This window comes from Colossoma macropomum, unplaced genomic scaffold (assembly GCF_904425465.1).
Source record: "Colossoma macropomum unplaced genomic scaffold, Colossoma_macropomum, whole genome shotgun sequence".
Lineage (NCBI taxonomy): Eukaryota > Metazoa > Chordata > Actinopteri > Characiformes > Serrasalmidae > Colossoma > Colossoma macropomum.
The window spans coordinates 30,012,677-30,031,865 of record NW_023494799.1 but is presented as its reverse complement, the minus strand read 5'-3'; the positions used below and the strand labels follow the sequence as shown (position 1 = coordinate 30,031,865).

The 19,189-nt window shown below is 40.4% G+C and overlaps 1 protein-coding gene across 2 annotated transcripts in view; it reads right to left on the bottom strand.

Moving 5' to 3' along the window:
* Positions 1-2,222: 2,222 nt before the first annotated feature.
* Positions 2,223-19,189, bottom strand: part of ell (elongation factor RNA polymerase II) — a 35,883-nt gene continuing 18,916 nt past the window's right edge. The window contains exons 5-12 of one of the 2 annotated variants that reach the window (XM_036587146.1): positions 16,684-16,931; positions 13,487-13,611; positions 10,616-10,706; positions 8,835-9,462; positions 7,859-7,925; positions 7,462-7,633; positions 5,795-5,839; positions 2,223-5,694 (exon numbers count right to left, since the gene is read on the bottom strand). In XM_036587146.1, the coding sequence (XP_036443039.1) occupies positions 5,578-5,694; positions 5,795-5,839; positions 7,462-7,633; positions 7,859-7,925; positions 8,835-9,462; positions 10,616-10,706; positions 13,487-13,611; positions 16,684-16,931 (1,493 nt within the window). In that variant the 3' untranslated portion in view covers positions 2,223-5,577. The remainder of the gene's footprint in view (positions 5,695-5,794; positions 5,840-7,461; positions 7,634-7,858; positions 7,926-8,834; positions 9,463-10,615; positions 10,707-13,486; positions 13,612-16,683; positions 16,932-19,189) is intronic. The other variant, XM_036587147.1, reaches the window with a different exon arrangement.

Here is a 19,189-nt window from a genome sequence, read left to right as displayed (position 1 = left end):
ACACACACACACTCCAAAATCCTGTGGAAAGTCTTCCCAGAGGACTGGAGGCTGTTCTAGCCACAAAGGGGCAAATCCCATGGTTTTGGAGTGGGATGTCCAGCCAGCTCATATTGGTGTGATGGCCAGGACTCCACACATAGTGGCCATATAATGCATTTGAGTGCTAATGGTGCCCCCTTGTGGAGAATCTTCAGTCTGCTAAACCTGAGTGAGTCAGTAAGGAGGCAGTCCTGTGAGGTGCTTTGCATCTAAAGAGATAATTGCTTAAAGAAAACACTTAGTAGTGTTAGTTAGTGATATTTTAATGTGAGAATTATTTCTCGAAAAAAAAAAAATCAGCATTGGATACTTCAGTGTGGACCTGCGAATGCCTTCTTGTTCTCCATACCAACAGAAGAGAACACAGAGACAAGAGCAAAAGCTGAGGATGAGGACGTGAGCAGCTTACATCATCTACTGACAATAGCGTGCATTGTAATCAGCACAGTGTCAGTGATCCTTCAAACTGAGGGCCACTTGTTACTAGCAGTAAAATATCCAAGAGAGATTTAATAGTTCACTTTCAGTTGGTACAGAAGAATGTCTTGGGGCAAGACTGTGCCAGATTCCTGGAGGAACTATATGGCCTCAGGCAAAGAATGTAGAGGTTTTGACTTGAAAGTCCAACTCCGCTCCACACAAGCAAATGTTTTCGAAAGCCATTTTTTCTAACAACTTGTGTATACAAGGCAGTTGAAGGTAGTTCCTCTGAGATATCTAAATAGCACAGAAGAACTGTGGTACGCAGTCATGATTCAGAGCACAGCGATGTTACACACAGTAAAGAGTATTTGAGGATAGGTTGCTGACAGATTCAGGTTGAAAAATATACAAGCTATAATAAATGCAGGCAGCTTCACTGTGACTGTTCTACATTCATAACAATGCTACAACTCAAGACACAAACAAGTTCTTTGCAATCGAATACTAGACTATCGAGTAATCAAAAAAGACAATGTCGACTTCTTTCTTGATGTACAAAAAAAGACCTTTTGACAAAAGGTAGTAATTTTTTCCTCTGCAATAAAGCTCTCATTCCAGTCTGCTGGCCGTTATGTAACCATTTGTAGACTATACATTCAGGCAGGCACATTAAAGGAAAGCAAATGTAAAAATCAGTCTGCAATTTGCAGTCCTAAGATACCTTAGGGGCATCTTATAAGGGGCTGTGTGTGTTATTGGACAAACGAGGGAGCTGGCATGCTGCCAGGTTGAACTCTCTGACACTCCTCAAGCTCCCCCCCTCAAAAACCAGAGGCCTACACAGTGGTCTCGAGCCAAACTCAGCTCTGCAAGGCCAACTGGAGCACAGCAACGGATTTCACACATCGCATTCTCTTCCTTTCATTGTGCATGTACTTTTTAGCACATTTTCGCACGTTTAAGCCTATGTACTGCATGTGCCATTTCTGCTGAAAGCAAAGCACTGGCATTTGTGCAAGATGGGCGGCTATAGGAGTCGGTTCCAGCTTGGAAATCGAGGCCCATAGAAGTAACATATGGTCGCTGTGGGAAATGTGCCACCCTACCCTCTCTGCTGTCCTTGGCATGGTTTGCTTTAGATTCCAGCCACAGTTACTGTACATAAATTTGCTGCAGTTCTCCTAGAAATTCAGTCTTAGTTGCACGGTTCAACATTTCATTAAGGTAACTGCAAGAAAATCTCTAGACAAAAAAGCCTCAAATGACACTGCATTAACAACCAACTTCATGTGCCTGTGCTTCCATCTAGTGGACAAATGTACACATTACAATGTACTCAATGACATCATGAATATACAGGAATGACCAAATAAACACACCACCTTTGCCAAAGCAATCCATATTGATAGTATAACCAGGGGGCCCAAAGGCAATGGTTGTATTGGGCTGGGGGCCAAAAAGACAAAACAATATATATAAAAAAGAAAAACTAGGTGGGTTGCAATGGAGTTTTTTAAAAAAGTGTATTTTGTAACATTATTTTGCTACTGAAATACCTTGAAAATACATTTTTAAAAGAAAATATTTATAGAATATACTGTCATTGTCCACTTCTCCACTGTATGTATGTATGTATGTATGTATGTATGTATGTATATATATATATATATATATATATATATATATATATATATATATATATATATATATATATACACACACACATACACACGTGTAGATATATATATTCTACATCATGAGCACAGCTGCCCTTTATATTGTGTGAAACATAGGATAAACAGACCAATAAAATATCAATTTCAGAACAAACCTCCATTTTTACACTTTTTACTATTTTTTTTTACAATTCGAAAATGTCAGCTGCCCTTTACACCATTTCAAAATCTCTTAATGAATGGACCTAATGAACATAAAATAGTCTAAAATGTTTTTGAATACCTTGTTACATTAACTTGCTTTAAATGTTTACAATATGTTTTCCCTTCTCCTTTAAATTTACTTTCTTGGAGGCAGGAGATTTTGTTCTGACAGTGACAGTACGCTTGTTCTCTCATTGGGTGAGGGGGTGGAGTCGGGGCAACTTTCTGATGGGCCAACTCTGGTCCATGGGCCACACTTTGGGCAGCCCAGGTTTAAACTATAAGGAACATGAAAACAACCCCAAAAAGTGAAAGTTTTCCAAGAATTTTATTGAAATACTAAGACAAATTTCAGTCCCAGTCCCTTATTGTTTCAAAAAGCACGCTTTGGGTTTTAGCGTTAACATCAAAACTTTTTTCCAAAGCCTCCCCTTTTGCTAAAACAGCAGCATATTTCATCTTATGCAAACCTATACAACAGGTCATTTGGCACATTCACCCCAGATTGTGGTGTTTGTGTATTTGCAGCTCACGCTAATAGCACAGCAGACTCCAAATCCGAACAAATGCCATCTTCTCTGGGGTTGCGTTTACTTCTTAAGCCAATTTCACTTGCAACGCTGACAGCATAACTAAAGCGAAATGATAGTGATATTGTAATTAAGACAGACTGAAGATTGAGATGCCTAAAATGATGCGAGACCCAACCAACACAACTGGGTTTGCTGATTGTACCCATGAGCTTTAGCACCAATTAGAACTATGAAATACCCAAAGGAAAAATAAAAAACAGCCCTGCTGGCTTGTGCTGATAAGCTCCCGTTGAAATGTGGTCCGTTTCAGATATAAGGCTAAATAGGAAGACCTCTCAGCCTTACTGAGAGCTTTTCTCTTTTCACACGGCCCTCCCACTGTACTGTCAAGTTAAAATGAGGCCCGCAGCAAAACACTAACCACAAAACGGACCCAGCACAAAGAGCAGTTGTTTCTCACACTGATGGGAAAACTAAGGGTATTTTTCCATCTTCAAGTGTTGGTGTGCATTAGTCTCATCAGGCTTTGTTTGGATTTGAATGCCCTTCAACAGTGGTATGACACCATGGTGCAAATACTGGTCTTTTTTCTTGAAGCACATTCACAAAAGCATGCACTTTAGAAGGCAAATGTCTTCTCGCAACAAAACCCAGGTAAGAGTAACAGCAAGAAGCTGTGCAAAGTGCTGGATTTTAATGTTTAAACATAAAAGGTCAATATCAGGGACACAACGGAAGCTCGGACAGGATGACGGGTGAACTGGTTGCAGAGAGCACTCAAGACATCAATCATTTCAAAGTCACTCTATCCGAGGCTTGATGTGAGTTTTTGAGTGTATCCCATTTGGATGCGATTGGAAAGTGGTGAAAAACACTCATGGTGACAGAGACACTGATCCCTCAATGCAGTTTAACAGTCGTCTCAAAATGCTGCAGAACAGGACGAATACGACGTCACCAAGACAACTGCGGGTTGTGCGTTACGGTAGAAAAGGTAAAAATTTACCCCCCAAAAAAATGCAGTTTAGAGTAAGCACTACATTACCATTGAACTTAAAAGGCTTGATCCAGAGAAAGAAGACAGTAGCACTGAGCAACAATACAGTATCATTAGAAGTACAGCACACTGTGGACCTCCACATGTGTGCACAAGCGAGGTACTTTTAAAGGGATACAATCTTGACTGAGGGAGGAATACCATCTTATACTTGATGCAAAAGCACGAGTCCACCCAGGCTGGTCTGATGCTCTTGCACAAATTTAGTAATACTAGGTGACTGCATAAAACAAGGCAGGCCACAAATCTGGAGAAGTTTCCTACCATTCAAAATCACACCTGACTAACTCTGAGACACTGCCCAGCTTCAGTATTCTTAAAAGAATATTCCACAGTTTTTCAATGTAATCCCTTTCTGCAGCATCTGCAGTCGCCTACCACATAACACTTAGGAATCTCCTGACTAAAGCACTTACAATAGAAGCCCAATGGGCAGATGCTTCACCTGCCCATTGACTTCTACTATAATCATGTTTCAAGTCAACAGGTTTCCTGTATAAGAAAATGCCTTGAAATTGTTGTCTGTGGTTCTGGACTGTATGCTAAAGATGTAACAGATAGAGATTAGGTTAAAACATGCTGGATTATTCCTTTAACTTCAGCAAAAGCCTGGGAATCCTGGCTCATTCGCATGGATACTTTTCATTTCTGGCATAGCATAGCAGGTTCAATAAAGTGAGTGCTTAAACGCAACCACAGTTCACCAGTATGAAGTTAAAGCTGTCAAAGCCTTTGCACAGACATACCCCTCTCTCTACTGTAGGCATATAATCCACATCCATTGCACATAAGATACCTGTAGAACATTGCACACAATGTAAGAAAGGGCTAAATGGTCTTGGCTTGAGATGGCGGTGGGGGGGGATCTCTGCATAAGAAAGAGAAACTCAATGAATTAATGGACTGCGTACTATGGACCGCCTGAAAACTAAGGCAGCGCTTGCATAAATACTGATTTTTTTTTTTTTAAAGAGTTGAAAAGGAAGGAAAAAAGTTCATACTGAGGAGTGTACAGTAATAGATCTGGTATATCCCCAGGGAAGACAGAATAAATAAAAAAAATAGGAAAACATAAAATATAAGTACCTTCCATTCAATATATAGGGAAACAGATGATATTCACTTAAATCTTTTCTTTTTCTTCAATAAACAAAAGTAAGAGAACTTGATCTGCTTTGCTAAATCTGTTTCAGTGTTGCTTGTCCCTGTTTAACAAGCAAGGAAAAGGGCTGGTAAAGTGATCCCCAAGGTGGATTCTCCTCTTCTGTTCTTTGGGAGATTGGTGTGCTTTGAGGGAGGGAAGCTGAGAACTGATGCCACACAGGGCTTTCCCATAACGCAGTGTAACTACACCGGCAGGCATGGCCAAACATGCCAAAGACCCTCCCCTCACAAAAAAAGGGAAAAAAAGGATAATAAAAGGAAACAATCTTATCAGTGTGTATTGCCCTCACTAGAGCGGTCGGCCCTCATCATGAGGGAAAATACTCCTTTTCGTGGCATTTTACATTAGAGCAACTTTATTTTAGAGCAAGCCAAAAAAAGAAAAAGAACAAAAAAAAAAAATATCCCACAAATCCAAAGTTTTTCCTCATTGTCTTGTTTCCAGACGAGAAAGGGGGGAAAAATAAACACGACATGGTTAGTGCCAGTTTTGAAGTTGCTGCTGATCATATTCTGCTATAAGTTTCTTTATATGTGCCAGTTTATTGTGGAGATATTCACAGCGGTTCCTCTCTTGGCTATAGTTGGGGTTAGTCTGTAGGAAAGAGGAGATAATGGTTAGTAATCTGTACAAATATGTACATAAACATACATTAAATGTATTGTGACAATGCAGACAGGGCTTTAGAGCTTACCTTTTTTATTTTGCGATACTCTTGAAGTATCTGATTGTGGATTGTCTGTGAAAAGATGGAACAACCACACTGAATGTAAGACATCAGATTTGTGAAAAGACAAATGACAAAAACAGTTACTTTACTCCTAATTGTTTTTTTACCATATTACTACATTTGAACACACACTGAAGGCTGAATTATACTTTTGCATCTGCCTACATAGATGTCTGCCACAGTGATGGACCAAGTGCACCAAACCAGTACTTGGGGGAAAGCAGAGATACCTTTGGTGAAATGTTACTAAAGCATGGGTGCTTTATATTTAAAGCACAGAAGTACTTGCTTTTAAACGTATATATGTATCAAAAGCAAAAGCATTGTGGGATATTTTAAGAATCCAGCATTTTTCTTGCATCTTACGTGAAAAACAAGAGAGTGAAATTTGACTGCCCAAACTAATAGGATATTGGGTATCTGATTTAAAAATACAATGGACAACAGTAAAGCACTTTCTTTATTCTGAAAGCTTGTCAGAGGTGCCCGTGTCTGGTTGCTAATCTATGACAGAACATTAGGTATTTAGGGGAGGGATTTAGTGAAGGGTACACTGTGACTGGTTTGATTTATCTGTAAAAGTACATCATATTCTTCTGGATTTTATGGAAAATGTAGTTTTTACTTTCGTAGTGCATAGTTACTTTACACAACATCTTGCAGAAAGTATATTTTATATATATATTTTGCTTTGAAATGTAGTTCAGTGAAAGTAAAAGCCTTAAAAAATGAAAACACTTTTAAAGGGTACAGTAATGAAGTACATAAACTTTGTTAATAACATAATATGAAGGTGTGCACTAGGGGGCAGTGTCCAAACCAGAATGTACAGAAAACAAAGAGGAAAGCCTCACATTTTTCCACTCTCGTTCTTTCTCCAAGATTTAAAATACTTGCTTTACTGTTTTTGTAATATTTCGAAGATGAGTCAAAAAAATATTTGTGATGTCACACCTCCTGCTGCCAAGCCAATTGTCACACTGCTTCATTTGATTTTGTGTTAGTTTAGGTTTTACTGTTTGGGTCTTGTCCCAGCCCAGCGCTACTGAAAAGCCAGTCAGCGTTTGCTTAATGCATGGCTCGGCAAGTTCACAAAAATGCAGTTAAGATTTTGGAGGTGTGCATGCTGTGGCCTCTCCAAGCTATGCTTACCCAGGAAACCCTTCTCTGCATGTTGATGTAAATATGTTTACATGCATCTTCACATAAGTAAAAATTAGCCTTAAGTGTGCAAGATATTTTTGTCTGGACATTTGAACAGTCTCAACCTGAATTAAATCACTGAACCTTTTTGTTAAACGCAACCTTTGGTGTACTACTTTGGTATATTGTCCAATATCAAAACAGACAGGTCTTCATGTCCCTTAATTGCCAGACAACGAATGTGGAACTAGAGAGCATCAGCAACATCAAGGTATTTCATGAAGCAGGATTTCTAACTTGAGATAACTTAAGCCAGTTGAACAGGAGAAAAAGTGAATTACCTTTTGGACAATCGTTACATCCAACTCAAGTTGTATGACTCTGAAAAATCCCGCTTTGTGAAATACATTAAGGAGGCATCTTGCAATGCACAGCCTTGCACCTCAACAAATGAACATGCACTGTCTTGAGAGAGTTTCAGTAGTTACCTTATACTTTTCCGTGCCTTGTTGGAGCTGCTTGAGTTCAGCGTCCAGCACGGTGAATTGTCGAGTGATGCCCTCTATCCGCGCATGGAGGCCCCGATACTCGCTATACTCTGCATTGAAGTCATTCTTGTAGCTCTGACGCTGCTCTTGTGAGCCAATCTCAGTGTATTTTCTGCTCAGACAGAAGACAAGATCGAAGATCAGGACATTTTAGCTTTACAAAACAGAACAATGTCTTGTTTACAAAAATGAGTTTTATAGAACCACTGGACAACATAGGAGAAGCTAAAGAGATAAAGGAGCCAAAACATTTGCTCCCTTGACAAAAAAGGTAGTCTATGACGTCAAATTCGGAAAGGTATTTGATTAAAATTTGTGGAGGTCAGACAGTGCTTACAATAAATAGTCTGCCATCTCGGATGAAGACGCAGAAATGCTGGAGCTGTCGCACATTCCATTCAGATCTAGAAGAAAACACAAGAGGTGAACTCAAGTACAAGGCTTCATCCTGCACACTGACAAAGGAACTAATACAGACAGATTAAATGACCAAGGACACTACGGATGATGTCAGCCTGCTGTTGAATGTAAAAGGACACAAATTAACTAACCAGCCTTATTAGTTTAGTGACAAATAGCTCATTGGCTTCAGAACCCTAGTAGAATATTTTGCAGCAGTGAGAAGGAATGTTGAATATTTTCACTGAAGGGTTTGGTGAACATGTAGTATTCTAAGCATCTAATTTTCCTCCATTTTTCATATAAACATTTGATTCACTCAGGAAATGACTAAAGACAAAAAAGAAAAGGTTCCTGAATTCCAGGATGGTTGTCGACCTTAGAACCCTTAAATGGTTACGAGCAGATACTGAATTAGTTACCTTTGGCAAAAATGAGCAAAGAAAATAGTTGAGATAATTTTATTTTCCAACATCTGTAGAACCACTTACTTTATAAATGGTTCAGTATACTAACTGCCACAAGACATACCACTCAGGTTTTTTTGGTCCTCTTCTCCACCCTGCTTCTGCTTGGAATTTTTTTTTATTTATTTATTTATTTATTTTATTATTATTTTTTTTTCCACTTTTGTTAAAATATGCTTAACTATTTATGGGTTTTATTGCCTGCCTTTTACAGTCATCTATCTTTTGATTTGACAGCAGTAACAATCTGATTCTTATTTTGATGGTGAATGGCAATAGCATTTTACCCTATTTCTCCTTTGCGTTATTTGTATTCAAATATACAACTGATAAAAGTCAGCCTCTAGAAAATTCAAGACTGTAATTAAAATGTCATTTTATATATCTTTAAAAGAACTGAGAATTGGTAGTGTTGGGATGGGAGGTTGTGTTTTTTTTTTTCTTTACCTGACACCACATTGTTCAAGCCTGAGTGGTGAAACGCACCCGTGCTTTTATGTGGAACGCTGCTACTGCTCAGGTCCGGACTTGTGGTGACCTCACAGGATTTCCTTGGCTCCGAGCTGCTGTCCTCCCCTCCTTTCCTCTCCTTCTTCAGCGTTCTCTCTCTTTCCCTGTCTCTCTCCTTGGACTTGTCTTTATCCTTGTGTTTTTTGGACTTCTTCTTGGACTTGCCATGCAGGGAGGGCGAGGTGCTTCGGCCCTGAGAAGCTTCCTGACTGCTGGCGACCGGGGACGTAGAGCCAGGTCCTGCCACTGGCTGCCCGGAGTTCCCTGTGAATGTGGGCGGGTGGCTCAGCCTCTCGGCCACCGCTGCCTCCTGACCTTCACAATCCCGTCCGTTGTGGCTGGAGTCATTGCTGACATCCGACAGGGGATCGAAGGGCCGAGAGATGTCCAGCAGCGGAAGCTGTACACTGGAGGAGCTCTCTCCCGCCGCTTGAGAGCCGGATGAGTCCTTCCCGTTGGAAGAACTCAACTTTCCGTTGATGGGCGGCACACCCTTGCTGGTTAGATGCGATATTCTGGGCTTCTTGTTGGCCAGAGGGTCGATGAAGTCTGCAGCAGACCTTTTCTGTAGAAAAGAAATTTGTCCAACTTACAAAACTTCCAACAGAAAAAAATCAAAGATGCTAACCAAAGGACAACGCATGTGTGATTTTAAATACAGAACAGCCTGCAGTTTCTACCATTTGAAATGCCCACCTTTTCAACTGAAATGTCTCCTCACATTTTTGTGGATAATATCACAAAACCTTGGCTAAAGACTAACATTCTGTTCCTGAGTAAATGTGCTCCATTATTGCACATCTTCACTCACCTACAGATACGTAGTACTAAGATACAACATGTCTATACATATTATGAACTGAAATACACACTATTATGTTTGCATGTTTAGCATTTAGGATGTAGTGTAAAGTATTTGTTTGCAGCTCAGCACCAGAACTAGAGACACAGTTACTGCTTCTGCAGTCATTTGCTGCTTCACCCACCACTTAAAACATAAGGCAAGAACAAAAGTGCCACGCAAGCTGTGAAATCTGCGGGGGTGTGTAAAGGTTGGGCATCTGTCAGATTGGTTAGGCGCTTTCACCTGAGGAAGTGGCAGTGGTGTTTACAGCTGTGAAGCAGGGTCACTGCACTGTTTCCGCACTAGCTCGAATAAAAGTGCTGGCACTGTGCCATGACCCATAGGCTCAGAAACATTAGTGCACAGTAAACACAGTGGTCATAAACAGAACAGGCATGCAGTGAAAGTCATGCATGCTGAGGCCAGATTAGGATCTAGAATCACTGGCTTACAATATAAAACATTTCCAGACAAAATATTGTGCAAAGCTTAATATTATATAGAGTTTAATACTTAATATTAGCATTTGCTGCTAATAATACAGAAAAATCTAAAATGATTATTGGAAAGAAACAATGTTGAGAGTTCATGATATTTAATCTGGCCCTTTCTAACTTACATTTATATATCTTTCGAGTATCAGTAGAACAACTTAATATACCATATGTAAAAATAAACAAAGCAGCCATCACAACATCCTGTTTGAACAGCACTGTGGAAAACTATTATTTGTCTGCTCTTACATGTGGCTCCTACAAAGCATGCCACTGTAGTGTTGCAGTGTTGCATTTGAGCCCTTGCACCAGATCTAAGCTCAATTGTGCAGAATATGAGCTTTAGCTTTAGGGAAATGGAGAGGCAGCAGGTGGCTGACCTGGGATGGAGAGCTGCTGGCCTGCTCTTTGTGCGGGCTGACTGGACTCTCCCCAGGGGCTGGAGCACTGCTCTGAGCCTTGCACAGTTTCCTGTGGAGAAACAAGGCACATCAGAGGAAGGGATCGTATCAAACACACCCACGGAAATTCCTATTTGTGTACATTGAAATGAATGCAGAGTTGGTTCAAGAACATCACACTGTTCCAGGGACATGTGCTGATAAATGCAGAACTCAGAGAATACAGTACAGTTATGTAAAGTGTAACAGAGATACTCTGGAAAAAGTGAATGGTTTTAAAAATCACAGATGATGTGAAGTAGGTCCAAGACTTTGGCAAGGCGGCAGAAGAACAGCAGCTCCAATCTGGTCTCAATTTGTTTACATGTCACACAGTTGACAGCTCTCTTTTTACTTAAGACACTAATATGTCTAGCAGTTGACCATATTTGCTCTTAAAGTCAACCTAAAATTAAAATGGACCTTATTTTTTTTTCTAAACCCTGTTAGTCCATGTATCTGGTCATCTTAAGGACCATGCACCATATGACAAAAGACAAAATTTAATCTTGAATCAAAGTATAGTTTGTATAGTTTTCTGCTTGCCTCAAAAACACCTTCTGAATTTTTATTACATCACCTTGCACCAATGGCTAAAGAAAAATAATACTGCCTAAAATAACCGACTACTGTTCGATGTCAAAGCTGATCGTCTGGACCAGATCAATTCTTTTTCACCTCCAGTGTCCAACACACCATTTTCTGCTTATGTCAGCCTGTTACCCCTCAACACCAAAACACCTCCAATCTCCAATAAACATATGTCAAGTTTCACCTACCCCTCCCACCACCCCTCTTATCATTGAGCATAATGCCCAGCTAGCTCAACCCTCCCTGATACAGTATTTCACCATGCGTCAATTCACACTGACAATAACAATCATCAGACTTATCAAGTAATACATCATACACGCACCACAAAGCTTTCAGTAAATCAAAATGTAATGACTCCATTAGCAATGAGTTTTAAGCCAGATCAAAGCCGAATTTCAGATGGATTGGTTTCACTTGTGGAGTTACTACAAATTTATGTGACTACCAACTGGATTTGTTGTTTTAATCCAGTGTGACAGTAATTCCAGAGCAAATTACCTCCTAAATTAGCCGAACCTACAGTAGAAGTGGTCCTGTTCCAATCCACCTCACAGTGACATAATGAAACCTGGTAGATGACAAGGCAATTCACAGTACTACTGTTATTGAGTGCAGTGCCTGTGTCATAGCGTTAATGTTTACATTTGCGTTGTTTTAAATAGACAAGCTGCACTTTACTGACTGGTATGATATAGGGATGCACCAGTTATGAATTTTTATAGCCAATTCACACCCACTAGCACATTTCCAGTACTTTTCATTAGCCCAACTTGCAATATAAGCACTTTATTTGCTCTTCAATAGGCCAAACTTGTAAAATTGAAATAACATGAATCAAATAAAGTGCTACATCTATAGTAAGAGGTAACTGACTGTTTAGAGTCATACATGATGAGGCTGTGACATTTAGGTACAGGTGTAGCAGCAGCATTCAAAAACAGCAGAAGTGTGCTTACCTGGCTCATGTTATTTACACCGATAGATGGATGGATAGGTAGATAGGCAGGCAGACAGTCTGCCCATCTCATGTTTTGAGGAAAAATCTGCCAATTCTGACCATGCCTCTGCATGCGTAATATGTTTATTAGTCAGTAATTGTGAATTGTTAATAATGATTGTCAACTGTCAACTGTCACTTTATTTTAAGTCAAACAGCAGAAACTGAAAGTTTTAAATACTCTTTCATCCTTCAGCCGATGTTATCGGCCATCCAAGTTAGCAGTCACTCCCTAGTTTCAATCTGTGCTGTCTGGGGTCAATTGAGGAAATTATGCAGATCCTTCTGACAGTCAAATCTCAGAATCTCCTCTTTTGAAACTAATGCAGCTCCAAAAGTGCTCACGTTAGTCTGAGAGGGGGCGTAAAGGAAGTAACTGGCAGTAACAGCAGGGGGCAGTGAAATCCAGGGGTTGAAACAACCCACAACCTAGACACCACCCCCATGGCAGGTCAAGAGACCAGGCCCGGAGGATGTGGACAAAAAGGAAGAGGTGTTGGTGAACAGTAGCTGCCATCCAAAACACTCGGGCACAGCCGGACATTGGACAGATGCCACGCACACACACAGATCAACATGTGCCGGAGTACAGTTGCATCACAGAGACCTTCCAACTGCTTGGCTGTGTTGCTCTTTCGTGATAGCCTCACATTCAAATCCAACCATAGGGAACACTGAGGGGGGGTTATGGACGCAAAAAGCGCCGCCAGCTGATAAGCAGTGGCCCAGGGCTCAAAGTGCAGCCCAGAATCACAATTCATATTCCTCCTGCAGAGTGACATTTACGATTCTTTCGTGTTAGGAGGACGCCTCTGACTAATGTTTTGAAATGGCAGCCGTAACAAAGCACACTGCAACGCTGCTCTAAATTTAGCTGCAAGGGAACAGTCTTTAAACGAGAACAGAGGCTTTTCCCCCCGACTGAGATTTACAGCATATCAGCCTAATGTGTGAGGGAAAGAACATGGAAACAAGGTAAGAAGGACAAGATACTTCACAAACTGTGTCAGAATAGGAAACACAACCAAAACACCCATGTAGGAAAGAGCAACAATGGCACAGTAACAACACTGAAAATGACAACATAATTAAAGCAGAACAGAGAGTAAGACATGACTGTATCGACAGCCCTCCCTTAAGAACAAGCCTTGAGCCCGCATTCCTCTTTGCTTTTGGAACAGAGTTCATCATATTTGACCAAAATTCTATGCTGAGCTTACCGTACAAGAATCCTCTTCAGAATCTGCTGGTCTACCTCGGTGTATCCAGGCCAATCCTTCTGAACTTCCTTAAACAAACAGTCTTTCAACGTGAAGGTGTTGTCTTTGCTATTCAGGTTAGCCACCTACAGCCAAAGAAAACAGGGTTCACATTAGTCACACTCTCAAAATAGAAAACAAAACAATTCAACGCCAATGTACACCAAACCATGCTATTGAGAAACATTTTATTTTCCTCCCATAGTCTGAGAGCTGTGGTGATTCTATCTGGGTAGTGCTTAAATAATCAGATGCAACTAAACACATTTGGGAAATCTTTGCTGCAAATCACAAGAATGTAAATTCCACAATAAGGCTGGTTTTGCAATACAAGATAATTTCAAGAACCGTGTTAGATAACTACAAATTTAAAAAGCAGAGCCAACAAAACTTAAACAGTCTCCTTACAATATACATGATCATGCAAGCAGAGCATGCAGTATGTGCTTATTAAACTAGTCTGCTTCCAGAAACCCACAGTAGAAGGTGGAGACAGCACGTCAGAGCTTTTTCACCCTTCCAAGAAGTCTGTTGTGTGGTTGTGTTTTGGTTTCAAAAATTGTGCTGCAGGGAAATTTATTGAGGATCACCACTCCATCTGCAGAATGCAGGAACAAAGTGGCAGAGAATAACGGCACCACTTCAAATTAAAATAAGCCGTCCACATGATCACCACGCACTGCTATAACAAGTGCAAGACATTTTGTTTGTCTTGCACAGGCATTTGGTTACACATCTAATACTGTGCTTATTTAAAATCCTCAAATTTGAGGTGGCCATCAAACTGTTGGTAAAAGTGTTCCAGTTGGAGAAAAACCATTAGAATCACTGTTTTTGCAAGATTCAGCTTTATTTATCTGAACTGTGCATGAGGTCATTGTAAATACTCAAATAACTGGCAGAGTGCATTGCAAAAGACATGATAGAAAGCAGATTTCGGAGGAATTCTGAAGTTGATTAGGGTTGCAGTTCAATGCCAAACACCAATTATTCTCCAGGACTCAAACCTCAAACCTGTACAACCAGGTAAAAGCTGGCAAAAAGGTTGGTTAAGGACATGCTACACAAGCCATGGAGGGGCTGATCAGCCCTATATTAGCTTGATCATCCAAGTACATCACCCCAGACTGGACGCTAGAATCAAACTGCCCTAAAACACAGCTTGTTCTAGCAGAGTAATTCTTGGAAAAAATTAGGGAGTCAATGTGTTGAGCAGGCAATCACCTGCCCCTCATAACCAGAGCTGATATAACAAACATGACCATAAAGACATCAGGTGAGTCCCCATCTCAAAGGCTCTGAAAAATCACAAGGGTCAAGGCCTGCAGTCATTTAGCACAGGTGTCCTTATGTAGCTGGAAGAGGAGGAGAGAACGGAGAAAAAAGCAAGTTGCCCTCAAGATCTGTCAAAAGGTTCTGAACCATGATGTGGAAATCTTATGAGGAATCTACATACAAAATGCTTGAGCACTTCCTCAGCCAACATCAGGCAATGAACAGTACAATGGCAGAAGAAACCGGAACATGGCATCTGGTTCCTAAGGATGCTCTTAAGCATCAGAGAGCAAGGGCCTTGAACTGCTAGGCAGGTTTATACAGTTGCCTCAGAGAAATTAGTACAACTAGCAGCCATCAAGTCTGTCCTGGTCCACATCAACCAGGATGTTCTGGATAAAAACAATAAGAAGAATCTTCTGACCAAAGAGATGAAAAGACTAGTGAGAAGGCCTTCAAACAACAGTTGCACAGGGTAAAGCAGAAGTCATCAAGGTCAGCAAGAATTTGAATAGGTCTTGGAAGAACCACAAAGCCCCAGCAGTAGCGCTACCACCCCCAAAGGTGAAAGTGAGGGGCTCTCTGCATCTGAAGAAGAAAGGCTGAACTGCAGAGGAAGATTGCCCAACAAGGTAGCAGACTGTTGCAGAGAATCCATCCAATCGAGAAAACAGAGCAAAAGCAGGGATCAAGGTTGATCCGTCTCTACCATTCATTCAAGTAGACTTACTAATGTACTGGAAAGGCCATCAGAGCTGCATCACCTTGCCAGGTGATCACTACAAAGCGCTGATCATTTTATTTATGGTGCCAAGAGGGACCAGCTAAGAGTGACTTTTAAAGTAACAATGGTTTACAGGATCTTAGATGTAATTAAATATAAAAGAACTTCATTAGTACTTTTTAAACATTTTCAGAATATTTTAACAGTGCTACAATAGTACTAAAACAATTGCAATTGTCACACTAACATTAAATAAAATTTTCATGTCGTCCCACTTACTTTATTCGTTCTAGATGAATAAGCTCTCTTCAGCACGCACAAATTACAATATATTAAGGCAGTGGTCTCTGAACTGTAGTACACAGTGGCGGAGATGACACAGGTACTTTGCCGAAACGGACGACACAAACAACTCAACCTCAACCCTTTATTCCACTCAACAACTTCTAAGCAAGAGAGCCTCACACACTGCTATGAATTGTTCTTTGAATATTGATTATAATCAAAAACGTATGCCAAATATCTGGATAGTGTTGCATACTTTTACCCAGGCTGCATATGCATTTTGAGTAAAGGGCTGTGTTAGAGAAGTGAGTGTCTAAAATGCATGCATACTCCTTGTTAGTTTCACTTTGACAGACGCGGTTTAGCTTGCGGTTGTAGTGAGCTATTAGCTTGGAGGCTGCTGTGATTGGCACCTAACAATTTGCATTTTGGTTACATGTTTGTAGAGCTGCTTTCTGTTGTAGTGCTGTGAAATGATGAGATGATGTTGCTGTGCTGTATGGCATCTATGGCATGAGTTAGTGAATATTTTGCCATTGAAGCCACAAAGTCCCTCACACACATGCCCTCACATTGATCACTGTCTGTACTGTTGCCTTTGTGATTACAAATGAAGTTCATTCTGGCCAGCACTCCAGAGTGAACCACACCTAAAGTACAGGCCTTACATTATTTACTTACTCAGTATTAATTAGCTAAAGGTTTATTGTCTGAGGTGGAGCAGGACTGTTAAAAGTTTGGGCCTTCTTGTTCAGTTAAAGGTATTTGCTATAAGATTTTTAACACGGTCCAGCGTTCTGGTTGTGGTAAGCAGAGAACTTAGAAAAAGGTTGAAAGCTTATATTTTGTCTATCAGAGCCCTTTTTGCCCTGACCTGTTGCAGGAGGCTGTCCAGCGTATCTTTGTCCTGGACCGAGAGGCCGTCCTTGTTGAGGCGGACCAGCAGCTCAGGCTTACGGTAGGGCTTGAGAGCTAGCAGGTGCACCAGGCGCTCCCTCAGCGGCCGTGGTGGCGCAGTGCTCTTTTTCATACTGCTGGAGATGATCACAGGACGTGAGGTTCGCCGCGATGGGGCCACATCCGACTGGGTCGCCGCCGGTTTCCGGATCTGGACCCGCCTGCCTAGAAAAGAGAGACCAAGTTGGTCATCATATAAATTCATATCAATGAAAAATGTAGAAATGTAGCCTAACGCAAGCCAGGATTTTTTCAAGAATGAAGTTCAGTTTATGGGTAAACTTGGGGTTGGGAAAGCTACTGAAAAATCTGTAGCTAGCTACGATTTAGCTACTTTTCCAGAAAAAGTAATGGCTACTTTTAGCTACCTTTTAGCTACTTTCAAAGCACGACTGTCAGAATGTTTGTGTATCTCCACCCACACACCAAACAAACCCAGCTAAAAGTGTGAACAAGACATTTAGTCATGTTCCAGAAAGATACATACAATTGAAAAGCTGCAAATATACAAAAAGATCATCAAAAAGTATAAGTGTAACCAACAATCAAACTTACATAACCAGAGGCGTGATATCCAACAAAATTTAGACTAAGTAAAGGCAAAGTCAGTCATTCCAGGTTTTTCCTAATAAAAATCCACAAAATCAACTGGATACAAACCAAACAATTTAGTGCAAAGCATTGTCAACTGTTGAAATAAAACTGCTCCAATTGAAACATTTCAGTAAGATATGTACAGAAATGACATTCAGAGTAAATGAAACCACTTTGGGAGCCACAACATTTTTTTTGAAAGGACAAAATGGCTCTTCTTAACATTTCAGTTGTCGACCCCCCGAGTTAACCTACTAAGGGGAGTTCAGCGTGTGGGACCAGCGCGTGCCCGTTTGCTCGACCTGTCCGCGGCTCAGTCAGGAATGCACACCAGCCCAGTTAACGACCGCGTTCTGTGGTTGAGATTTTGCGCAGATTGACTGAAGCCTGTAGCAAAATTGTAGTGAAAATTATCGGTATAGCTACACAAAAATGTGTAGGCGTTACAGCTATTAGCTACATTTCATAAAACTTTAGCGGCTACAGCTATTAACTACAAAAAATTGCAGTTAGCTACAAATAGTAGCGTACTACTTAGCTACTCCCCCATCTCTGGGTATACTGAATCATCTTGACTGATCGATCACACGCACGAAACGAATTAAATAATGTGTATTTTATCCTTAAGGGCTAATTTCCCATAGTTGTACTTGTCTTGGTGCATTCTGACATTTTTGGGCAGCATCCTCATAGTGTGCATGGATTTGCAGCTTCATAAATAATGCAGTACACATGAGTTACAGACATGTGGAGACACTGAGCTGTTGCTGAAGCACCCCACCCACACTTTACCAGCCATATGTCCCTCAGTGCTTAGTCTTGTGTCCATCATTATCTCATGCCTCTTCACTCAATGACTTTTCACACCAAGCCAACACACATTCGGAACAAATGAGACAGAAGGTAGATCGAGGGAATAAGCACACCACTAACAGTACCACAAAGCCTATTAAACACCTTTTGGAAATATGCAAAAATAGAAGGATCTATTCTTACTACAAGAGTATCAACCTAAATATGCAACATTAATATCTATAGTAATACTAAAATATATCTTGCCACTCACAGCTCCTGCTCTATGAATGGAAGAGCTGAGGAAAACAATATAACAGCCATGAAGTCAGCTAGATTTAAAGCTACTTTAATTTCAACTATTAGCTCTACCACAACCACAAATAATGTTAATGTAACACTACCTGATGTTAGTTTAAAACGGTGCAATGTTTGCTGCTAAAAGTCTACACAGTCTCTTCTGGTGTAAGTTACCGCACACTAAACACTTTTTAATATGACATGCTTGTTGGAGAACTTTGGGGTGATGCCAGAGAACATTCAGCTCCTGCTTCCTGTTCTGGGTGCAACAAATTATTTTAAACTCACAGGAAGAGGTGTAGAGCCTAATATTGTAATATTTTCCCAGTAATAATCCTAGAAATGTAATAATAATTTGCACTTGGTCAAGAATGTCAAATCCAATAAGATAATACAATGTCTTAACTGATAATATAATACCTTATTACATGATTGGGAAATTATTACATTTTTGGTTGATCATGTGAAATACATTATTACATTATTGGGAATTGTACAGGTTGATCATAGTTTTTCCAAATGGGTGAGCAGTTACCAAAGGTTTCCTACAATACATTTATGGTATAGACATGGAACAAGGGGAGCATCATTGAGACAGTGTCCTTTGAAAGGGGCTGGGTGCTCATATACAGTAAATTCTGAACCTGACTGTAAATGAGAAGTAGGAATACCAGGCACATTTGTCTCATTGATGTCAGACAAGTCTTGTGTGTTATCAAGGTAAATGACTCTTGATA